At 38.9% G+C, this 26106-nt stretch overlaps 1 protein-coding gene across 1 annotated transcript in view; it reads left to right on the top strand.

Annotated features, from left to right (window-relative positions):
• Window positions 1–628: 628 nt before the first annotated feature.
• The window catches only part of suclg2 (succinate-CoA ligase GDP-forming subunit beta), a 111357-nt gene continuing 85879 nt past the window's right edge, over window positions 629–26106 (top strand). Inside the window, exons 1-2 of the mRNA XM_044122735.1 lie at window positions 629–764; window positions 24515–24656. Coding sequence (XP_043978670.1) covers window positions 681–764; window positions 24515–24656 — 226 coding nt within the window. The 5' untranslated portion in view covers window positions 629–680. The remainder of the gene's footprint in view (window positions 765–24514; window positions 24657–26106) is intronic.

Raw genomic sequence — 26106 nt, 5'->3', positions numbered from 1 at the left:
GTTATTTGGAAAAATTACAACTTTTAAGCAGATTTTAAACTTACTTTTTATTAAGCCCACATTTCTGCTTTTAAAAAACCCCAAAATTTTTAACTGGTAAATCTAATATTTTAATCACTAGTTGTTTGCGTGACACCCTCATCATTTATAGTCTCTATATAATGGACATTTCAGGATAATGTATAACATATTACAGTATACAGTACAGACCAAAGGTTTGGACACACCTTCTCATTGAATTCAATGACAAAGTGTGTCCAAACTTTTGGTCTGTACTGTATATTATATTATATAATATTTAACATAACAAAATGATTATATTTCAAGATTTTTTTTTTTTTTTTTTACAAAGGAGACTATTAGCAGCATTTGCTTACTCAAATGACTAACTAAAGTGACAACATTAGGAATAAGCAAAAAGCAAACTATAGTAGACAAAATACTCTCACTTTACAGCAAGATATAACCCACTACACCACAGCATGCACATTTCAAATACCTAAGCTTACATTGGCAGTATTTACCAGTGTTGTCACGTCAGACCTGTGTGAAAGCGCTTCCCTTCATAGGTTCTCTCCGCTTGAAGCCCCGCCCACATCTTCCGGTTGCCCTATGAACGGCTCCTTGTTGACCTACACGTGGTTTCGACGTCACTCCTGTCTCTGGTATTGCGTGTCAACATGGCGGCTTCCATGGCTTCCCAGGCTGCAGTTAGAGGACTGAGGACACCTGCAACAAAGCACGTCCTGCTGGACAAGCTAAAGGTAGCAGTGCGGCTTGAGCTTGTGACGGCGCGGGCCTGTGCTCCCGCAGGCTGCGCGTGGCGTGTAGGAACGTGGTTTGCGGGGTTATACCTCTTCGGCAGAGTGACAGACAGTAAAGGCGCTCTCTTCCCTGCAGACTCCTGTAATCACTGTAATTATACATGTCCTGTTACAAGTACTGCTTGACAGAATCATAGTTATTTGACTCGAACGTGTCTGAAGAAAGTCTGAGTAACTCGTCCGTCCCCGAAAGTTGGAAAATTGTAGGCGTATGTAAGACTAGATTAGTATGTTAAATGCTTGAAAATTTTTATCCAATTATCTTAGAACTTTGATTTAGAATAGAGGCAGTACACATGGGACATAACTAGAGCATTTAAATTAAGCTGAAGATACAAAATGTACCTGCACCCTGCTTCTAGAACAAAGGTCAGAGTCATTTCAGATAAACCTGGAGTACAAAGGTTACCTTTGCTCTTCCATCTGTAAACAGCAGGAAACAGATAGGCCTAAATCATTCCAATGCTGTCAAAACCGCTGAACAGAGCAACAAACTAGCTGCAGTCTATTAAGTTGCAAAACAACACTAGAGAACAAAGTTGTATTTATACTGTTTTCTATAAATTTAGATTAGATGGCTAAAAATATCAAAATTTTCAGCTTCGAACCTCTCCAAGTTTAACTTTTCCCGCTGTAGTTGTCATTTCATCTATAGTAGACATGGTGTGGTATTATAAGTTTTACTTCATATATCACACTATAATGCTGTTAGAAAAAATTTGAGACATTCATCTCTCTTATAGAACACTAATTGGTCCATGTGCAATCATATTGTCTAACATTTATTTATTTTTAATTAGCTGTATTTTTCAAGTGCTTTGTACAACATAATAGGCAAAATTATACCAACAGCAGAGTTATAGGAAATTGATCTTTTGGCTTTTTTTCATGCCACAAAAAAAATAACACGTGGAGCATTTATCAGTTGCAGAGGAAATCTTGCAGTGGGTAGTTAACAGGCATTTTCTAGTGATGTATTTGTTGGGCGAGAGCGGCAGATACCCTCTGCAAACATGTTTGGATTCTTATATGTAAAGAAAATGTCTGAAGTTAATATCAATATCAGCCAATTTTAGTAATTTTTTTTAAACAAATCGGTTTCTTAGTAAATCTGAGCCGATATAAAAAAAAAACAGTGTTTATTTCTTGCTTGTGTTTCTGAAGGAGCGAGGGGTTGGACATGTGGTATTTGTTTGTTCATGTGGTAGTGACACAGTGCAGGATTTTAATGAGACCTTTAATGTGGATAACTGCACATTTACTTTGTAAGCGATTCGTTACATAAACTCTGTCAGGTCACCTCTGTCATGCTGGCAAATGTCTTGTTGTTTGTTAAGGAGGAAAACTCCTCCCAGTCCACACCTCCACGTCACATCTTCCTGGCTCATCTGCCGGCTGACTGCTAAGGAAGTGTTGTTTGTGACTGTAAATACTTCCAGATTTGAGTTTCCTTTAAGTGACGGAAAAATATTGTAGCTGCTTTCCCCCGCCCCCTCAGCCAACAGACTGACAGTGCACAGTTAGGTTGGAAGTCGGCAGCACTGTTACTTCATGCTGCACACAGCTGGAGAAAACTACTCCAGTCCTGTTTTTCTGTCTTGATAAAAAATACTTTAAACTGCCGAAATGCTGTGGCAGAATTAAAACTGAATGACCTGCCCTTATCTTGTTTATTTTACATCTTTAGTGTGTCTGAGTCAGTGCAGAAGTCTTCAAGAATCACTATTTTCCCCCCTCTAAGTAGAATCAAATGTTACATTTAATTTAATTAAATGGTAGTCAGTTATTATTAATTGTATATTGTATAAATATACAGTACAGACCAAAAGTTTGGACACGCCAAACTTTTGGTGTATATGCAGGCAAAGTATTTATTTTCAGATTGAAAAGAAAAATCCCATGTTGTTGTGGCTGCAGGAATGTCTCCTCTCGTGCCCTTCTTGAGTACCTCTGCTCCTTCCTGCTTGCCAAACACAGCGCTCTGAGCTGTCCCAGGGTGTGTTGTTACGAACAGCATGCTGCTGTTGCTGAATCAGAAGAGCGAGAAGGAGGTTGTTGTGCGGTGCAGTGGCTTTCACTGTGCCAGGATATCCCTTACACGCAGGTGTTGATTCAGCTCTCACGCTGCCCCCGATGCTGGCTCATGAATGTAACTCGCAATGGGTCTGTTGCATTATTAAGAAAACAGCGCAGCACCTTGAAGAGGCAAAGGTTGCACCTCGCTTAGCCTGTGATTACGCCTATATATGTATATAGACAATTTTTTAAATTTGAAAATGAAAATTTTAAGTTTTCGTCTTCAGGTTTTAAATGAAAACTTAAAATTTATATGTTTGAGTAAAATGAACATTGTTCTTTTATTCCATGAAATACTGACAACATGTCTCCGAAATTCCAAACAAAAATGGTCAAAATAACAAAAAGGATCCATCGCTTTCAGATCTCAAATAATGCTAAGAAAACAAGTTCATATTGATTTAGAAACAACAACACTGATGTTTTAACTCAAGAAGAGTTCAGAAATCAATATTTGGTGGAATAACCAAGAGGATTTCAATGCGGTTAAGTGCAGTGAGCTCTTAATATTTTGCTGTATATATATATGTAGGGTTACATATATGACATGTACTTAATTTCCCTATGTTTACAATAGCTAGTCGTGGTGTAGAGCATCTTTGTGATGTTGATTTTCACGTATTTCCAGATTTTTCTGTGAATAATAACGCTGAATTATTCTCGATAAATTTGACTTTTTGTGGATTGTTTTGTAGAGCATATCTAAAATATTCAAAAGTAAACGCTGCTTGGGAAGCAGAAATATGTTGATGCAATGCTACTTGACAGGCTATTGGCTGGCATTTGTAAAGCAGCCAATCCAGAGGCACCATTTATTTTTCTTGGCACTGATTGGCTGTACTACCAAGAGTGGCGCTATGGAAAACTGTAGATGTTAACTTCTGTGGTAGTGCTGCTAACACAGTTTCCACTGCGTGTATAAATGTATATTTGGTGGTTGAATTATTAAAATGGAAAGTTGTAAACGGTTTTAGAGAGGATCTCAAGTTTTGGAGGATTTTGTCTATTTGCAGCTGACTCTGGTCCCCAACCTCAGTCAACACAGGAGGTCAGCTGCTTCTAGCTTCATCCATCTTCCTATAAACTCTAACCTTGTTTGTCCTCAAAAACAAGCACACTACCACTTCTATAGGATATATGTTTAATTTATGTCTATGTGGCAAAAATAAAATACTAATACACATGATAAATAATTATTACAACTTAAATAAACAATGCGTATATTATGTTGGCAGCAGGATGAGTAATTTTCACTCTGGTTTTTAAAAAGCTGTTATTTTTACTTAAGGTTATTGTTCCATTTGAATCTCAAACTGGCTCTTGCTCTAAAAAACTGTAACTTATAACTCTTCATGAATCTGTGGCGTATGACACATTATTCTTATGTGTGCCCTCGCAGCTTCATCCCTGGATTTGTTTTGTGATAATGCTCTATCTTGAAACTCAGCCTCTGCAAATTCCATCCAAATTTTAAAACCTTTGTTTAAAAAAAAAAACAAAAAACAAAACTGATATGGGAGCCTGACTTCAGCTATTATGTGGAAATTGAGCCTCTTCAGTTGCTACTCGTGTATTGCTAAACTACTGTATTTTTGTCGGGTGGCAGAGTTATCCAGTGACTGCTGTTGTGTAGAAGAAGCTGCAGCTCAAGGCTTCTCTCTCAGAAAACATACTTCTGAATAAAAGCGAAATGGAGGGGGTAACGATTTCTGTCTTGACTCGATAAAACATGCTGCTACATCAGTTCTGTCAGTAGCAATGGGCCAGAATTACAGCAAACTAGGGATGCACGATATTGGATTTTTGGCTAATATCCCATATGCTGACATGCTAAAACTCATTTGACCAATAACTGATGACAATATTTTTTTTATATACCTACTTACTGAAACTGTGGCTTTCTCTGCTGTGAAATTAAAATACTGCATTATCTTTGTTAATTTAGCCTGCAGCCAAATGCAAATGCTAAAGGCAAAGACAATATATATAAACTTTTAACTTTAAATAAACTAATAAAACCTCATAAAAATGTGGCTTTATTCTGGTTTTGATCTAAAATAATTATTTTTTTTCACCCAGCGACAAAAAGAAACGTATATCTAGTTCCAACTAAATATTAAGTTGTCCTCAGGTTCTAAATTACCTTTTGGTGTGATTGTGTCCAGATGTCTCTGTGTTGTCCTGTGATGGACTGGCGAACCCTCCAAATTGCACCCTGCCTCTCACTCTGGAGATAAGGCCCCAACTCCACACAAAGAGAAAGCAGTTATGGAAAATGGATAGATGTATGTATGTATGCCCATGCTTATCGCCGTGCTATGGACAAGTTTGAATATCTGACATTTAAAACCACATCCTTTTGCAGCAAGACGCGGCTCAAAAGTAACTCTCGCAAAACTTTTAATCTCACTTCTGCCACCTTTTTTGTAACTGCTTGTCTCCTGAAGAGAAAGGAAGTCCTTTTGTCTCCGTCTCTTTCCCTCCCGTTTCTCTTTTTTTCCCACATCTCTTGCTCGCGCTCTCTCTTTTTATCTCCATCTCTCTCTCATGGGGAAGGTGATAACGGTAATGCTGAGGATTTCTCTTTGGTCCACAGCACAGTGTCGCAGCCGCAAATGATTGGCAGCCAGGTATCACCACAATAGAATCAAATCAGCTCCGACAGTATGTCAACTCAACTGAGAAATTCAATTTGTGATGATTTGTAAACAGCAATGCCTAGAACGCGTCAGTATCCAAACAGGCTGCAGAGTACTCTTAAAGGAGTGGTGAGATGTTGTTGTCTTTCTCCAACTCATAAATCAAACCTCCCCAATTGTGTGGTGCTGGGTGAGACAAACCTCAAGCTGTTTTTCCCTGTTCCCCCACGCAGCTAGGAATATGTAAATATTTATAGTTTTTACTTTATGTAAGGTGTTCACGTCTGCTAATAATCCAGCGGCGTAGAAGTCCATCCCGGTCTGACGGGGGATGGACGGGGAAAAGAGGCAGCTCGGGAGACGTAGCCCTGAATATTTCATCGAGGGGGTGGAGAGCCCTCTGCTCGCAACGACTTCTTTAGCTGGAACTTCAAACGGCGGCCGGTTTCCCCATCTGTTTCAGCTCGAGCACATTTACATTTCCTCCCCGTAAGGGACACTGGAGGCCGTAGTTAGCTCTTACTGGATTTGAATATCACTCTCCAAGGTTAATAGCCGTTTCTGTAGCTGATGTGGTGCTTTGGCTCTCTCAATTATTTAGACTGGCTGCAGTCATTAGGAACTGTAACCAGCCTCTGAAATGAGGAATGCAGTTAGTGAATATGGCTGTACTACCTGCAGAACTTCTATTTTAATTCTGGTGTAGGAGCAAAGAGAAAAACCTGATTTACATTGAGAAGTCATTCAACTCCACTTACGCTAGGTGTTTAACCACTTACTGTGTTAGTGGCCTGATGTTAGGCCATCTGCTGTTCAATCTAATTCCAGTTTGTGTGGAAAAGTGCGGTATGGAAGTAGATGTGCATCCAAATCTCTGTTAGAAATTCTTGAATTTTAGTTGATTTCAAACCACAGAGGGGCAGTATGAGAATCTACACAGCATGTTATCTTCATGTTATGTAGGGTCTTTACCGGTACTTCATACCCTGGCTATTGCTTTCCTACACAACTCTGATCGATTCTCATCTCCATTCAGTACTCTGTCCTGGATTTCTCCCATTGATCTCGATATTTCCAAGTTTCCGTGCTGCCGTAGAATTGTAGTCTGCTATGGTTGTAGTTTTAGCAATGCTTCCAGATGTTGAATTAACATTAACAGCTGTTTTGTTCGGTTGGGCACTTGTCCATTCGCAGTTGAGGATGGCTGTTTGCAGTGCAGGCAATTTCTGGTAAGCATCATAGCGTCAAACTGGCACATTGCATACTTATCTGGCAAAAGTTAGCGATCGGGTAAAATGTCCACATCTCCAACAAGCAATTGTTGCTCAGTAGACGAAGGTTCAGATCCTCTGAATGAAGTAAAGCGTAGAAGAAGAGCCTGGTTTTTACCAGGCTGAGTACTTCAGTTTCCTCCCTTGTTCCCAAATTACATGCTTTGTCAGTCGGTCTCACTTAAAGACCTTCAGTGGTGTACGTGCACCACTGAAGGTCCTCCTTCTTTTCTCATGTGTTGCCCATGTGGACCATCATTTCAGACTGACTTAATTTAAATCACTATTGTACATTCTAGACATGGCAATTACTAAAGAGAGACACGTCTATAGGTTAGGAGCTGCAGGACATCAGCAATTTTACATAATTGGGATTTTTATCACAACATATAATACAGTTTTGCTAGTTGTGCATGTGAAAATTCAATGCTGTGAATAAGTAGTTGCCCTCCAACCTTCATAATTTCTGGTCATCAAAAAAAACATTGGTCTCAAAGACAAGTAAATATTAAAATCAGTTTAAATATGTGTTAATTTTTAAGGAAAATAAAGCTAAGAACCTAGAATTGTGTACCATAGAAACTGACACTGAAACCTAACGATTGGTTGTGCCATCATTGGTGGCATTTACAGGCAATGAGTCTTTACTTTCCTCAGGAGCAATTTTTGCCCAAGCATCTTTGCTAAATAGTTTCAATTCAAGCCACACTGGAGGGTTTTAAGCACGAACAGCCTGTTTACACAGCAGTGTTTGTACACTTACCTAAGTTGTACATAGACGGCTGAACTTTGACACAGTTCCGATTCCTGTAAAACCTTGTCCTTACCAACTCTTATCTCCCTTATTCACTTGACACTCTTCAATACAACTGTTTACACCCTTTCTCTTATTAGCTATGCTAATTGCTAAAATCCATATCTATAGAGACTCAACAGTCAGGTTTTCCTTTCTTAAGCCTGTCTGCAAGAGATTATGCCTGCCTTGCCCAAAGACCTGCCAACGATGCAAATCTGGCTGATCTAAATCCTGGAGCCATGCTCTGCTGCTCTCGCCTCTGTCTCTGCTCTTGTTCTATCCCCAGCTCTTTACCCGGCAGATGTCAAATCTCTCTGTACACTACGATGCTCCGGGCATGACCTTTAACTTAAAAGGCAAAGACAGAGGAAACTTGGCGACCTTTCGTCAGCGTGTCCTTGAGCAAACCACTAAACCGTCACTGCGACATTTTTTTTCTTACACATGCGTTCTGTGATTTAAGACTAAATGGCCTGGTTCTGAAGACGTAGCTTTAATGGCAGTACTGGCTAATCAGATTGGCCATTGCCATTAATTCAACAGATTCAATTCTGTTGTTATCCGCAGTGTTTTCTTTTTCTTTTTTCTGCAAGACTGATAAACTTAATTAGAGAAGGGGGATGAATCATTTGTGGGTTGTTGTTTTTTTGCTACATGTCTGGCTTTAAATATTTCACAGGCATGTTTATGCAGAAAATCTGTGCCTCTTTGCCTTGTTTATTTGCTTTTATCATATGTCACGGCCACCTCTATGACAGCTCACTTACATCTGCGTGCTCGCCTAATTGCAAAATGGTCTGTATTTACGAGATGCTGCAAAGTGGCAGAGTGCCACCTCATTAACTGAGGAACATTCCACCGCAATCAGTGCAGCAATGATTCTGATTGCCGCTGCGAGGACCGCCGCCTGTGATTCAGCCTGCGCTCGCAGACGTGGACACTAAGAGTTCCCATTTCAATCCTTCCTAGATGGTTAGCTAAATGGATAGGGAAAAGAGACGAGTTCATAACCCGAAAAAGGGGAGCAAATCAGTTACATCGAATTGTTGAACTGGAAATCTGTTAATTTCTTAGACATTTGATATTGCTCTCATAAGAAGCATTCTGGTTAATTAACTCTGCAGCCATTCGTCGTCACTAATTGGGTAGTGTCATTTCAAAGGGTTACAGTTTGGCCATGACGAGTAATTAGGATCTTAACCTCGGCAGACATCTCTGAATTCTGCTTCATGAAATGGGACTTTTTTTTTCTCCTCCCCCTTTTTTTTTTGGGCCTGACCGATGAGTTAGATTAGCAATTTAGAACAAACTGCAAAGGTTAATATAGGTGAAAGTAAGGGCTTTTGTTCAGACAGGCCCATTATTAACCAGCGCTGGCAGCAGATTTGTACTTGTTGTGAAACAGACAAATAGATGCAAATTGTGTAATTGTTTCAGCTGCCAGCTCTGCTGTTCTTATATTTTCCTTTGGACAAAAAGTGTGGTTGTAACCCCTGAGGGCGTTGTCAGTGCCAAGCACAACAATAATGATTTATTTAACATTTGAGCGAGCAACACAACGGAATCAGGAGGAAAAATTTAGGAGATCATAACAGAAATGAGCTGGAGCTCAGTTCAAGCATCATGTACCTCTACCTGTTCTTGCTCCTAGTTATGGAGTCCTTCAGTATTTAACATATTAACAGTGGATCAGTTCAGTGCTCTGTACAACATGAAAATAGCCAGTTTGACCCCAAGTATTTCTATAACGGAAAGAGGTTTTCCTCCCCAATGAAAAGCTCCGTCCATTTTTGAACTTCAAGATGGTTGCCTCTTTCATAGAACAGCTTTGTACCTTGTTTATAAAAAGCCTGATGTGCATCTTCTTTATGCGTTTAAAAAGAAAGTTCCAAACTTGAGATTTTATGGGTAGAATCACTCAGCGTTTGCTAGTCCTTTACTTGTTTGAGCCTCTACCTTACTAGACTCCAGGAAGTTCAGTTTCTAATGTCAAGGCCTGGAGACTAAAGAACTCAAGCCCATTACATCTGTTATGGTAAAGCTTTTGATGAAAGTACTGTTGACAAGCTAAGAAGAGACTACCCAGGCACATGCTAATTAGCCAGCTAATGTTAGCTTTTCATCCCCTTAGAGTTACTTTATAGAGATAAAAAGCGAAGAAGTGTCAATACTCGGTGCAATAAGTACATTCACTTAACCTGAGGTGCCTGGTCTTGCTGCTATCATCAGAAAGAACCAGGGTCAGCTGTAGTGCTGGTGTCAACATCTCCCAAAAGAGTGGATTTTAAACTCTCCCCATTTTTGGATTGATAATGTAAAACCAGATAAATGAAAATATTTCTCTAAGAGGAAATGATGGATGTAGGTCTGTTGCGATAAATAATAAATCAATTAATCATGATAAATTAAAATGAGGTTGATTTTTAGTTGCTTGCTTGTTTGTTTTGCCCTGCCCCTCTCTCTCTCTCTCTCTATCTCTACCAAAAACTTGACTCTGGTGGGTTGAGTTAATCCGGCCCTTCTTGTTTCCTTAATGGTCTTGACAAGGAAGCAACAAACTACAGCCAAAAGCATCAGATTTCCGCCGCTCGGGGTGAACTCAACACAAGGGATGCGATAGCGACGAATGTCCACAATCACTGATCACAATCAGCAAAATCTAAAAAGGCCAGCGCAATATGTTGCACACTAAGACAGTTTGCTTAATCGTTAAAGAGATACTGCTGTTTCATCTCGTTGAAAAGCTGCCATCTTGAAAAATGCTGCAAACATTTGACACCTGGTGTAAATGATTCTCTCAACAAAAGTCCTATCTAGCATGATTGCCTGTTTTCCCAGTCTGAGTAAAATGATTCATTTACTTTGAAGGGCAAGTTTGTTTACGGAGACTTCATAAAACCGTTTTATCGCCTTTTCAGTTTATTTTTGGATATTTCAATGACTTTTAGCTCCACTGTTAAAAGTTCTTTAGAAATTAGTTTATTGATTTTTGAGAGTGCGGACTTGCATTATTGTTCCAGTTTTTATTACATTGGGTGAAAATGGGCGCAATACGACAATATTGTCGTTCAACACAATCGTTTCTGGGACAATTTAACGCCCAGCAAAACCGGCATGTTTGTACGTTTGTTACAGTTCAGTACTGTGCCAAAGACGTCTGACATGGACCAGGTCAGGGTTGAACCAGAACTACTAGTTTTATTAAAGCTCTTACGGAAAAACCAGGCTAAGATGTGAAACATTACACAATCTGAATTTGTAAAATCGGTCTAAAAGATTCTGATCTGTGCTTCTTTACATAAATTCATTCAACAGAAATGGTCAAATCCATGCACTCACTGATTGGATATAGTAGTATATAATTAAAAATGGACACCATCAGGAACTTTTGGGATTGGTTTAGGACATCCCCATATGTCCTAATTTTTTTAGAAGATTTATTCGAGATCTCAAGGATTTTATAATACTGTGGTCCTTCATTAGATATTTGAGAATTAAAATTGAGCTTAGTGCTTCTTCCTCTTTTAGTTATTGTTGTGCAATCTTGCTTTACTTCACTTTTATGAAACTAATTACACTTTTCGACAACTGCTTACAAGTCCTTGAGTTTTTGAGTGATTGACTGACAAGCGGCGTAGCATCGACTGGCTGCTGTTTATGGACCGGATCAGGGGTGATTGTCTGCTTTTTGACCTTCTCATGTAAATTACGGCTCTAATAAATTTCCGAAGGAGGCAGACCTTCCGTGTCAGATGGGCACTTTTTTCCGACATTGTTCCCCTCTCTCCGAGTGATAAAGACAACCGCTTTAAATTAGCCCGAGGATATTGACTCCGTAAGTTTAAGAGAAGGGCAAACGACAAAGTAGCGGCGTGACTTTGCGAAGTGCCAACATCAGACATCGCCTTTGCCGTGATGACACTTCTCACGGCGTAGTGCGGTTTGACATTGTGCTTCCCGCTCTCTACCAGAACACGACAACGCGCAATTTCAAACCTCTTAGGAGGAGAAGAAGTCCTGATGTTGCACGATGCTGTGCTGAATACCATATGGTGCAGCCAGGGAAGTGTTTGGAGTGTAGCACCACATACCATGACTTTGTCCTTCAGTGCCTCTGGTACGTCAGTACATCTGCAAAGAGGACATGGTCATCGGATGCATCTGCTACTGCGTCTTTCTCAGAGGCTGTGAGACGAGTTTCAAGTTTATTGTTACTCTTAACTCTTTTTGCAGACTTCATGTGCCGGTTTTAATAATTTAATTCAAAACAAGTTTAATAATTTCTGGTTGCTGATTGTGGCTGCCGTTTTTAAATTATAATTTGAGCCATCAATCACACAGATTTCCAAGAAAATGAAAACTGTTTTCCACATCACCCCCACCCCCAACATCATTCAGCCCTATTTATCTTTCATTCCCTCGGCTGTTTGCCTTGAATAACCCCGGACGCCAACACACTTAAACGTGATTGACTGCAATTAAAAATAATGTGGGTTAGCTGTTTTCAGAAAATTAGAAACTTTGTTAAAGAAACGGAAATGGAAGACTACATCGACGATTCCAAAGTAAGTAGGATGCTTGCTTCTGGCATTATATGCAACTTCACAGAATTTAAGAAAGAAACAACAAAAAACTAATTTATATATATATATATATATATATATATATATATATATATATATCGTCTATGATGTGTAAGTCCTTTCAATCAAGACTTATTCTGCAAGCTTGGTTGTGAAAATTACATTTCTCTAATGTTAATTTATCTTCCCTGTCCTCTTACTCATTTGAAGTTTGCTATAGGCTTTGGCATCAAATTGCAAGTTTAGCTCTAAACGTATTACTGTTTGGAAAAAAAAAAAAACTATCAAAGATTTGCTGGAGATAAGAATGTCTACATACATACAGTGAAGCTTAGAGAGCTTTAAAAAAAAACAAAAAGTCTCAACAACAAAATTGAACATTCCTGTATGAGGCAACATTTCTTTAAGAACATCCAAACTACTCCGTCAAGACAACGGCCCACATAGCTTAAACCAAATTAAATTTGCCTTTTGAGAACACGACTCCAAAGGCTGTCTGCTTCTTCCTGGAAAACACCAAAGCAAAGTTGAGTGCAGATGTTGTCTGTGCTGTTTTTATCCATCTCAGAAATACGTTTGTAACTGTCACCCACCAGATTTCGCTGCCACACCTGGCTTACTTTAGCCGCTTTTTAAATGCATCGAACTGGATTGAATCATACTTTTCATCTAGGACACAGCACTAGAGCAGAGCTGCGAATCGCTCACTAGCTCTAAAAATATGTTAAAAGTAATTGCATCCTCACTGTCAGATACTTACGACAAACAAACAGTTGAATCGGGAAAACGCTGTACAGATTCTGTTCTGGTCCACAGAATATTTCCCAGTCAAGCTTCCCCTCTGCTTCAAGAATTTATTAAGAACTCAGATAATGTAACCAGAGCAGGCACCAGAGATGACCGTATTATATCATTTCTGACAGGTGCTGTTTATCGAGCTATTTTTATCCCCGAGCCGGAATATAATTCCAAGAACCTTTAGTGAACTCCAGTTTTTCTCCTTCTTCAGGCGAACATCTTAAGACTTGGCTTCTGGAAGACCGTAACTGTCAACATGATGCCGCTTAAAGTTGTATACCTATATATGTTTTATTGTCCTTTTTATAGCTTGAAAATGTAGATATATTTTTACAGTCAAGCCCATGGCAGATTTAGATTTACAATAATTTTCATTCAACCAAGACATTTGACTCTGGAAGGAATTAATATTTTCAAAAGTTAAAACAATGATTTCTTTATTTTATTTTTCCATATCAGCACTATGGAAAAATGTATTTAGCTGAAGTTTATTTACAATTAAACATGTAAAAGTATTTAGACCTGTCTCAGTAAACGATGGGAAATATTTCTTAATATTACACCAATCAGATCTTGATTATATTCTGACTAATAATCTTTGCTAATGAGCTTTAAGTTTTTGAGGTTGGCAGGCCTCCTTGCCATCCCCCTTATCATTTCCTTCCTTCATAGGTTCCTTGTAGTTTGGATTCAAGTCAGAAGCCAAACTTTAAAACACATACATTACCTCCAGTAAGAAGAAACATGCTGGGAAAAATAAAAGATTGCTTTAAATCTAAATCTGCACAACCGTTTAATTGTTTTGTTTTGTTGTATTTTTGTATTTGACTCCAGACTACCAGTAAACTGTGAATAGAAATGAAACATTTGGCTATAACCTCATAGGTTTTGTTTTTTTCCCCAAGTGTTTGATATTTATCGCCCTATTTAAAACAAAAATAAACATAAGCTTCCACACACACCTTGTGAAAACCACCAATGTCTTCAACTATTAATCAAAGCAACTAATACAAAATTTCCAAAAATTACAACCCAGATCACTATGCTTTCAAACCCAAACTCTTTCTGATTTGTTTTCACCTGCGGTAAAACATTAAAGCGGGTTTCCTCTTACCTCAATACCTTGATAGAGCCGGTTATTTGTCTTTGTTGCCCCTCCACGTCTCCCTTGCCAGTGTGTCCCACTTCTGCTCACTCGGATGCATTCATCAGAGCCATCTTTAAGTGCTTTTGTGTGTAAAAGAGTTTGCTGTGAATACTTTATCCCGTCTCAGGCCCTCAGCTCACAACATCGTGTTATTATGTACAGTGCATCATGCTGTACCTTTTTCTTCTTCTTTATAAGTCTCTTTCCTGTGCTTATGAGGGTAAGTAGAGCAGTGTGTAGGTAGTGGGGCTGTGTAGCATCGTCTCTGGAGTGCCGATGATGATAATTACTGTAGAGACAATGTCTCAGGGGGGAGCCGGCCAGCTGCCTGCTTCGCTGCCACTCTGTCATCCACCACTTACTGTTTTCTGCCAGGGGAGACATGTAGCACTCTGATAATTCCTCTCCATTTTAGGCCTCAGCAGGATCATGACTCTCCCATCTATCAGCATTAAACAGATTTGAGAAAAGCTCAAGCAAAAATTGCGACCAGTCTGATAAAAGAGTGTTTTGTTTTTTTTTGTTTTCCCAGATTTGGGGTCGTCTTAATTCTTGTAAGATAATGACATTTTGCTACAACTACAGAGATGGCTGGTTTTGAACAATAGCGTTTTCAAGCAGGATGCAGTGATTGTTTAAAAAGTATTTATGGAAGGGTGTTTTAAATGTACTTTATTTAATGAAGAGATTGTTTCAAGAGAAATGAATGGTGCTGTGACTGCAGTCAATTTTAGGGTTTTCTATATTCTGACCAGTTAGGATTTTCAGAGCGACATCAAAACTGTAAAAGACGACAGGTCGACCAGGTCGCCTTTTTTTGAGTCTCTACTCTCCAGTTAACGATTAATCTACTTCTAAATAAGTTATTCCAATAATCAATTCTTCACAATTAATCTGATAAATCGTTTCAGTCATAATGTGCGTTTAAAGGTTTTGGGGTGGGTGACTGTGATGGCAAGTAAATTTGCTCAGAATTGCTTGATGGAGTCTTTCCTTAAATGATGAAGGACGATTATTGTTCTGTCTATTGCTTTTAGATTTGTTGTTGTAAAGGACGGCGTTTATGTCTGGTAGGTCCCATACTGTTTATTTACATTTGCACACATTTTTAAAAAAAAGAAAAAAGGACGGATCCAAAAGTTAATTTCTTTGCTAAACATCTCAAAACTTTCATTTCTTTTCAAATCACTCAATTCACTGTAAATGACCAGTTGACTGGTCATTTACTGAGCTCAATCTTTTTTTTGTTTTTCGCTCCATTTCAGAAGGAAATGTCTTGAGTAGTTTTATGTCCGTTACTCAGTGCTAAAGAAGGTAACTTTTAGCAGGATGTTTCCGATCTTCAGATTATCTGGTTTATCTGTTTTATCTTGTTTCTAGCTTCTCAAATTTCTGGCACTACCTGCATTATGTCTGATTGTCTGCTTAAACCTGTCAGGACTGCCAAAATAATATGATGCGAGTTGTCTGTTTTATACTAAAAAAATGTCTTAAAAAAAAAAATAAAAAAGTCAAGATAGCTTGCAGTATTGTTTTCTCTTTCTTTAATTGTTTTCTTTTTTCAATTTTAAATCGTGTTCCCATACGAACCCATAATAGTGCATTATGAGTTCGTATGGGAACACGATTCTTACGCCTGCTTCAGTTCAGGTTCATCTCTGGCTACATTTACAGACACTCCTCCTGTATTGCAGTTTACAGGATCCCTTCTTTAAAAAGATCTGTCTTTGGATTCGGTGCATCCGATGCCCTGGGTTTATTTTCCATTCTCTTGTGTCTTGCCCCAGGTAACTCTCAGTGCCTGAGGGGTCATCTCAATCCCAACCTGACCTCTTCAATAAGCAGTTATTTTAGGATGCCTGCTTCACTTTTTTTTTTATTTTATTTTTTTTTATCTTTGCTCAGATGTTTTTGGTGTGTCGGAGGAGCTCGAGCGTTCGGGTTCTAGTTTGATGTTGAGCTGGTACAGGAAAGTAAAATAGTACAAGTTTTGCTTAATGTATTACAAACAACTTTGCTCTTAAAACTGCGCCTGAGAAATCAAGGCAAAAGAGCTTAAAAATCATCCACTCAGTAGAGTTTGAAGACACATTTTAGTTTTTCTTGCTAGAAGACTTTGGATGTAAAAATAGTTTGTCCTCTCGATTCTCAAAAGGCCTTTTCTGAATCGGATGGAGCCCCAGGTGACTGCATCAAGGACGGAGATCCTTCGTACTTGAACCGCCTGTTTCACCACTACGCCATGCCCCTCCCCTCGGCAATAATCTAAGAATTTAATGTTACAGTGTTCCATATAAGCAAATGTACGGAAAAAATAAAAAGACTTATCGTTTTGTTCCTGGTCCATTATCTATACAATAAACATTTAAAGTCCGTCCGTCCATAAATCAGGCGTTTATTATCTGTCAGTCCGTCTGGTTCTTGAATATTCAGTCCATCCATCCCTAAATTGAAGCATTTGTTCATCCTTCCGCAGATAAACTTTGGCCATTCTGAAATTATTTGAAATTAATAACACTAAATTTATTTGCAGGAGCTCAGAAATATCCTTGGCATGCTGGAAATGTCCATTTGGAGTAACTTTGGAGTGTATAACTGTGACCTGGAAAAAGCTTCAAAACAATGCAGGGAATTAATCTGTACTCAACAGATACATTATTTATTAAAATAGTTCTTTTAATTACTTTAGCACATACTACAAAAGTAATATTTCCCAGATTAAATTCAGATGTTCAGAGATCTTTTTTTTTTTTGGTCTGTCTGACCTTTTCTGTCTTCGGCTCTGCTGGTTTTGCACTGAGGACAGAGCCTTAGCAAAGTATGCAGCATGTTGACTCACCCTGTTTTCCTAATTCGACTTAACAGCCTGACAGCTGAAAACCTCTGTGCCATTGTTTAGCAAATAGATAACAGCTTTTTAGTCTTTACAATGAGTAGTGCAGCGTTTTGACCTTTTTATAATTTTACTATCTCAGCTTGAATGTCGGAGCTCGCTGTGACTCACGGCACTTAGTATGAGAAATTCACAGTAGTCCACAACACTTGTGGCTCTTTAAACCCCATTTACCCACAACTTCATTTAAAAAAAAAGGAAAAACCAAATTAGTTTCTTGCCATAAAGTTAAAAGTCCTTCACAACAAAAGCAGTACGTGCAGCACCACATGACTGTGCTAAGTGAACTGCAAGCTGCTGCACCAGATTCCTCCTTAGTCTTTGTTGGTGAGGTTACTCGCAGGCAGAAAAACTGCCTTCAGCAAGAGCCTTAATGGTATCGAATCGCTTTACTTGTCCAAATTTTGTTTGCTCCCTCGCTCTCCAGCCAGAGAATAAAGATTCACAAATCAATTTCGCCTGCATACTTCCAGACACAGAGCCCCACTCTCTTAAAAAAAAAAAAACAGAACAGAGCATTGTTGCCGGTGACCCACAATCACTAGAACAGCCCGCTTTTTGCAAATTCAAGCTGCCCAAGTAATTGAGCCTTTTATGTCGCTGCTAAAAAAAAAAAAAAAAGTCTCTTCCCACTGACTTTTAGTTACAGCTTTGCATGGTATCTTGGCTTCCTTAGGGGAAAATAAACTTGCATTTGGTCAAAATCACAGTTGGCAGGTCCGACCTCAAAGAAAACGGGTTGGATCTGTAACGCGTCTGCTATTTTTATTCTACATGCTGAACTGAATCTATATATATATTTTTTTGCCTTGTACTTTTAAACACATGCCTGTGGAGCAGTCACTTAAAAAGTATGTGTCGCATGCTAATCAGAATAGAAAAAGACATTTTTTGTTATTTCTTATTCCTTATTCAAGTTATACTTGCTGCATTTCTGTCTGTAAGCCTAAACCAAAAAAACGTAGAGGATGGTGAGTTATAAACGTTGGGAAGTTGGGAGTGGATGTTGTAGGAGCGAAGGCCCTTTGGGAACCTGACAGCAGAAAAATGACTGTAGTCTGCAAAACAGGGAAATCCTGTTCTGCAATTCGGCTTGTTCTGACTGTGGGAACATGTTCCCCCTAAGTGAAGTAGTTGAAATAAATGACAGGCAGTAAAAATGCAGGCAGGACCATTTTGTCCAAATTCATTAACAGATTTTTCCTCTTTCTGTCTTTTTTTTTTTTTGGTTTTTATTTATATTTGCATATTTCTGTGTTTCCCTACAGTTCTATAGTTAACGTCCTGGTGAGGCTTTAAACCCATTCATGCGGCTTCAGAAAAGCCCTGTCATCATTATACTCTAAGAACGTTCATCGGGGGCTTTAGAAGCAAAGGTCGACATAAACTTCTAATACACAGAGTAATAAGTGAAGCATGTAGATAGTATATTTTAACGGATGAGCATGAAGACTTGACCTGCAGAACCCCCTCACGTATTCTTTTATGCAGAAGATGAGACCAGCGCATATCAGCATGCACTGTTCTTTTAAAGATTAAGCCGTTTTGGCTCTAATGAAGTCTCTGGAAAGCCTCTCAGGAGTGTTGGAGTGCAGAAACCATGCTAATCCAGTTTAGCACTGACATGACTGGTCTCTGGGTTGCACATTCAGAAATGATGACTCAGAATAAATAGATGATTTATTCCACTGAGGTTGTCCTAAATGGCTATTATGACTACCGTAGATTGGTTAAAGGGGGTTCAACGCTGGATTATAAGAGGAAAGTCATAGAAGGCGCCACACGAAAAAAGATTTTCATTTTTCAGAGATGTGTGTCTGTGTGTGATGAATTTTGTGGCGTGTGAGAATGGATTTTTTTCTTTTTCTTCTCCTCGGTTTCTTCTCTTCTGCTGTGACTTGATACCTCCTTCATATTACCGTCATGCCTCTAGCCAGCAAATGGATTCTGTTGATCTGTTGTTTGGGTCAATAAAGAATTAAAGTCTGACCTGGAAGATGTGGTGGGCCTCTTCTCGTGACATTTTCGAGCCTTGATCCATTTGTTTTTTCTACATCTGGTTGCGTATTATCACCAATATGGAGTGCGTGGGTAGTTTTCTTGAAAAAAAATGTAAGGCTATTCCAGCAATAACTACTTAAAGCTTATGTTTGTGGGGCGTTCCTGCCCGGAGTGGTGTGTGACATGAAAGACAAGGACTGCAGTTTGGGAAATGTATCAGTAACCTGCACTGATGTTACATTTTCTTTTATAGGTGAGTTCTGATGCTAAAATCAGAGATGGAGGTAATTCAGTGAATCACAAAGCTTTGTCTGCTTGTGTTACCAGCACCACTTGTATTGCATTTATGTTTTTGGGTATCCAGAAAAATTAAGGATTATAACATGAACAGCGCAAAAACTTCCAGATGGTTTATGTGCTGTTGATATGTTACTGTCTCCTTTTTCACCTAGACCCTCACACACACACACCATACAGCTGTCCTCCAACATAATCCAACAGTGGAGATGACATTTAACCAGTCTACAGCGGACCTCCACTACTCAGGGGTGTTGGGGACGACAGGCGGCCACAAATGGCTAAAATCAATCAATTAATCAATCAATCAATCAAACTTTATTTGTATAGCACATTTCAGCAGCAAGGCATTTCAAAGTGCTTTACATCAAATCAAACACAAAAACACAATCCAACATAGAATCAACAATAAAAGCAACATCAAGTCAGGTTCCGTCAATAAATTTGCAATTGATTACGTTTTGAATACAACTCTAAACAAGTGGGTTTTTAGTTGAGATTTAAAGGAAGTCAGTGTTTCAGCTGTTTTACAGTTTTCTGGAAGTTTGTTCCAGATTTGTGGTGCATAGATGCTAAATGCCGCTTCTCCTCGTTTGGTTCTGGTTCTGGGGATGCAGAGCAGAACCAGAACCAGAAGACCTGAGAGTTCTGGAAGGTTGATACAACAGCAGCAGATCTTTAATGTATTGTGGTGCTAAACCATTCAGTGATTTATAAACTAACAACAGTATTTAAAGTCTATTCTTTGAGCTACAGGGAGCCAGTGGAGAGACTTTAAAACTGGTGTTATGTGCTCTATCTTCCTGGTTTTAGTGAGAATGCGAGCCACATATACTTGGTATCCACTCTAAAAATGCTTGTAGGTGCCTAATTTAATAGCTTAAACACTAAATATACCTTTATATGCTTTAACTGGAAACTGTCCTAAGACTACCGCAGTGTGACCAATCAGTGTCAAGGAAGATAAATGGCCATCCCGGATTGGCTGCTTTGGAAATGGCAACCTATTTAAAACTTCACCAGAATCCAGGCCTCCAGGATACAGTTGTTTCTCAATAGTCAAGAGTCCAGACCTTCTGTACGAAGTGAAACGTGGAACGAGTGGCTGGTTTTTTACCAGGCTTCTGAAAACCGATCTACTCATCATTTATTGGCTGCTGGTATACCACCTGCTCTTTGTAGCCCCTTCTTCTATATTAGTTTGATAGCCTCGGTTCTGCAGCAGTCTTCAGAGTTTTCTCATTTTTATTCCTCGTTTTGTAATAATTTTGACTAATTTTGATCTTCCAGGTTTCATGGCAACATGCTGACATGTTCCTGCCCCGTATGATGGGACGACAGCTCTAATAGCTAACTATTTGATCATTTCTAAACAGTTTTCTAGACTTGTGTGTTATATTGCATCATAATCTCTCTTTGTGTGTAATGCTAATAACAAAAAGGATCTTTCAAAATGCCATAAATGTTGGCTAATGCAGCCTGTTAAATGGGGTGTGACTGCTCTAGAAGCCCGCATCTATACAGAGTAGCTCCGTGATGCTAAATATTTGCTTAAATAATAGATATAAAATTTCATGGTGCGTTCTGTGTTTACATAGCAGATCCTCCTCTCTCCATTAAGTCCATGCAGAGTGGACCAAAACTGTGTTACGATAGATATAAAACTGTCTTAAAATGTCTGTTAAGTCCTTCTGACACAAATGTACTGGTGAAAAACTAAAAAAAATCTATTCTGTTCATCAAGTAAGTGTGCACTGGCTTAACTGCATACTCTGCAAAAATAGAGAAATTTGTTCTTTTTCCCAAGGCTGCTAGAATAAAGTCCTTTCTAGCAGCAACATGAAGAACTCCTCGAAAATCTTTATACGTCTCTAACTGCAGCAGGCCCACTTCCTTTTTCAGAAGTAGAAGGTTTTTCATCAGACATCATACAAGAAAAAAGGTTCTGCCCAGAAATGAGCCAAGAAAAGCATGATCTCCCAAACCAGGACCGCAATAATGAAATGGTCATTCTGTCCCTGCAGCCTGAGGAGGAAGAAGAAGTTTCCTTGTTTTTTCAGAGTATGCATTGATCTTTTATGTTTTGAGTCTAATGTTTCCATCTATTTGTCATAGAAAATCTTAAGTGGACTCTTGAAATGTCGTAAAAAATAAAGCAAGATTCAAATTAGACAAATAAACAAGATGTTGAGCTTGCAAACTAGCATATACCACGCATTTGTCTCAGAAAAATGTAAACTTCTCTGCTCTGGACTTTTCTCAGAATTTTGTGCTGCTAGCGTCTCACAGACCCATCAGTGAGCGGGAGCGATCCACCTCTCCTCTCTCAACCTCAGGTTCCTCTCTCCAGCCACTCTAGGCTACAAATCTCCCCTCTGTGCTGGACGTTTGGACTTCGAAACTTTCAGTTTTGTGCTTCCAATTGGGCACAGAATGCCTAAGCAATCTTCAGATTAGCCACTATCAGTGATGCTCCAAAATGCTATAAGATGTCTGTTGAAATCAATGTGTGTATTATAATTTGGACGATTGGATGGGGTCATTTTAGTGCTAAGAAATCCCTGCTGTGAAGACGGTTTCTTTCTTTAATTACATTTGGAAACTTTTGTAATTCCTTTCACTTGAACAAGAAGCCCAAGTTAAGTCGGCGTAAAGGAATCCCAAAGCATGATGCTTCCACCAGTGTGCTTTACTGTCGGCATGTTTGTCTTTCAGCAATATGCAACGATGCTTCATTTGGAGGCGCCTTTTGTATGTCCTGGATGTGTTATAGTGTTGGTTAAAAAAAAAAAAAAAAAAAAAAGAACAACATAGAGTTGCCTTTTATAGATTCTTGTTTCACACTTTCAAGGTTCGTCCTTCTGCTTTAGGAACTGTGGGGTCAGGAGCTGGTCACACGGTACATTATTGTTCCAATACGCATCACTGTGAAAGTGTGAGCTCTGGTGCTATTTAGGAGCATACATTTTACACTTTTTCTCCTGCCTTTTTGGTCCTGACTTCTACTGTTGCCATTTATTGCAGTCTAATGGGGCTTTAGAAACTCTGTGGTTTCCTGTCTGTATGTGTAGTGTTGTGGGTTTGTCTAATCCTATTTGGCTGTGCAATGCATGATTCAGAAAAGAATAAATTAATCATATGTTTATTGGTAATACTTGTGTCCTTACTTTATGTCAATAGATGACAAATTCTGGCAAACTGCAGTTTTCCCTTCCTTCTGTTCTTATTCTTGCTACTGTTACAAAGCACTTTTTATTTTTGGCATATTTTATTCTACAAAATAAGAAAATGAGTAAAGTTGTCTTACTAATATGGGCACAAACACCTCAGCATTTACTTTGTTGGGTCTCTATTTTATGAGGAGTCCTTCAGTTTTTATTTAGCGACTTCCACTCAATTCGTCTTCTGGTTTTAATTCACACTGAAGACGCTTCCGGCAGCAATTTGTTTTTTTACAAACAAATTGTAAGAAATTGTACTCAAAATTAAATGTAATTTTGAGTACATTTAAAATTTACTCAAAACATTTTAACCTAGTCTAGCTTTGTGTGAATAGTTTAACATGGATTAATGATAACACAGCTTTACTTAAAAAAACAAAACAAAAAACTTCTGGCAAATGTTTTCTTTTTTGACAGACAAAATATATTCAAGTCATTGTGTTACAGGCAGAAACTTGATTTTATTTGGTTATGTGTGTGCTGAATTTTATGAACATATTATATGAAATATTCTGCCTTATTTAGCTGTGCTCTTAAAGGTTCTCTATGTTCTCTATGTATTTTGACAATGTAAAACAAGTTATGGACAACCCTGAGCATCCTCTTCATGTTCAATGCCATTTAAAAACTGTAGAGCAGAGTAACTGTAGAGTGTCTTCGATCAGAGGCTTCTTCAGAACCACTGTGATTCAGACCACTACAGGAGATCCTCCCTGTCTTTGATTAAAGTTGTATGACATAACAACATAACAAATATTTTTGAATTGAATTGAAACAGTAATACTGTAACATACGCTTGGCTGGCTCTGAAATTCAATATTAATATTCTCTCTTCTGCTTTGAATTATGCTTTTGTGCTGCCAGTGACTCCAGTTGTCACTGGGTAAAAAAAATCAACCCTATGCCATGAGATTACCACCATTCATTTTCCATTTTCAGTTTTCTCTATCTTGGGGGCTACAATTACTTGGTAGCTGGACCTGATCATAGTACTGATCAAAAGTAGCCCCATACCATGATGCTGCCACCACTGTGTTAGACATTGGTTGTGGGTTTTTGAGTTTACACTAAATCTTATCATTGTCTTATTTGATAATGATATCAAATAAGACATGTGTTGGTATTGCGATGACACCAGTAATACTGTACCAAGTATGGTACAGTATTACTGGTGTCATCGCCACAACAGAAAAAACTAAATCTGCCTTTACCTTCTGTTTCTCCTGATTTGGACCAAAGTTGACTGGTTTTTAGAACATCTCATAAGTCCATTCATGATGCTGCCGCCACTGTGGCTGTGATGTGTCAGGACAGTCTTTATTTTCTCATTTATTGTATTGACTCTAAAACCTTGTGGAGCAACACATCAGAATCTTCTATTATTATTTAAAGGATAACAAAGTTAAAAATAAGCAAATCTGACACAACACAGATCATTATATTGGATATATTTGATTGGTAAGAAAACACAAACACCTGAAGCATCCTTTACACACAAAAGCCTTATTTACATCGAAATCCTTGTTTTGCTTTTAATTTAACGAACCTCTCCCTTCCTAATGATCCCTAAAGTTGTTGTTTTTTTTCCCCTCCCTGGTAGCATTTGCGTGCATGCACATGTGGCTGCTTGCCGACTTGCACTTCCACCTGTGCGCTTGGCACTGTGAGCTGGTGCAGTGGGGATTTTCTCTCTAAAGCAGCCCATGTTTCTCCTTCCTATTACAAAGCCAATTTCTTCTTAATAGCAGCAACAGCTGGAGCTGACGGGGCCAATGTCTGCTGGTGCAGCAAACGGCTCCTTAGCTGTAATGCAGGTGCAGAATGCGGTTTGCATAACGAGAAACAACCCAGCAGTTGGGAATCTTATCGCTAGTTGCGCTTTTAAGTTCTGGAAAATATCTGTGTGCCATGTTAGCCATTTTCCCACGAAGCGAACTTACTCTCCCGCCGTCTTGTTCGTCCTTCCAGTGCAGCTGGCTGACCCCCAGGAGATGGCTGAACCTACAGGAGTACCAGAGCAAGAAGCTGATGCAGGACAGCGGCGTGGCGGTCCAACGCTTCTATGTGGCCGACACAGCGTCTGAGGCGCAAGAGGCGGCTAAAAGACTCAGTGAGTAGATTATGCCAAAACAGTACAGTGCGCGTCCATTTATGAGGCAAGTTTTACTTTTAAAGATTCTTATTGCATTGAACAGCTGGAGCCCTCTGAAGCAATAAAAAAAAAAAAATCAAAAAACCTCAGAAGTGAATATTTAAGAAAGTACATGGGACTTTATTAAAGGATATCTGGGTGTACACAGTTATGCTGAAGCAATTAGTATGTGCAAAATTAAATGAAAAATGTAAATTTCTTTTGTTGGTTCAAGTGGTTGTAATGACTCAAGATGTACAATTAATCATTTCTAACAAATTCAGTGACCAATAACAGCAATCCTTATTTGCTAAACCAGTGGTGCCCAACGTCGGGGGCCTTCATCCTGCTTCTTTTAGTTCTCTCCCTGGTGGCACCAACAACCTTTTCAACATGTCGATGTTCTTCTTAGACCTTCTAATGAGTCATCGTTGGATCCAGGTGCATTAAACCAGGAAGAGAACTAAAACACACAGGATGCCGGCCCTGCAGGACCCACTTTGGGCACCACTGTACTAAGCAAAGTCCCTCCATTCATGGAGTCTGTTAGTTCCTGGATGTGTTGACAGCTTGTGCGACAACCACACACTGTTAAGAGAGCAGAAATGTTTTCCTTCTCTGTAAAAAAAAATCTCTCACAAGTTCTCAACAGGGTTTAGGTCAGGTAAGAAAGCGTGACGTGTCATTATTATTTAATGTTTAAGACCTTCACTAGCTAGCCGTGAAGTGAAGTACTTTGATGCTTGTGGCGGAGGATTATCTTAATTAAAAATTAAGCTCATCTAGAAAGACGCAGACTTTCATGTAAGTCACTCTTATCTCATCGGTTCATAAAACCTTTAAAACAGTTCGTCTTCAGATATTTCCTGGCCCAGTTTTGACATTTCAACTTATTTGTCTTCTTCAGTGGTTGGTGTCAGGTTTTAGCCTTCCTTAACTTGGCCATGTCTCTGAACAGAGTTGGAGAATAAAATCCTTTCTCCAATTTGGTTCGTAAAGTATGAGGTTCAGAAAGAGTCAGTGAGTTGAATTAATCAGTTCCATTTATTAAGACCGAAATGCAGCGCTGGTTCTTCCTTATGTTTTCCTTAAGGGACAGCACAACAAAATGGCCCCTAACAACAGTTTCTAATTCCTTTTGTCGGCCTCTATCTAAGCTATGCCCTAAAGAGTAGCCTTAGCTGTGTTTAAACGAGCATCCAAGTAGCTAAAAGAGGAAAACACAGAACTATTTAGTCCCAACAGCACCTTCTATTTAGAGTTAGCTCAATCTTTCTAGTGTTACCACCTCATTTTTCCAGATAAAAGCATGAAAATACTTCAAATTGCTCCCTGTCCGTCCTTAGAAGAAAAAAAAGAACATTTATGCGTTATTATGACTGAAGTCCTTCTCATTGGTTGTTTTTAACAGAAAGTTGTTGTGCTCCAT

Source organism: Gambusia affinis, linkage group LG07 (assembly GCF_019740435.1).
Source record: "Gambusia affinis linkage group LG07, SWU_Gaff_1.0, whole genome shotgun sequence".
In the NCBI taxonomy this organism is placed as follows: Eukaryota; Metazoa; Chordata; class Actinopteri; order Cyprinodontiformes; family Poeciliidae; genus Gambusia; species Gambusia affinis.
The sequence above is the reverse complement of the archived record's forward strand: the minus strand, read 5'-3'. Positions and strand labels throughout refer to the sequence as shown.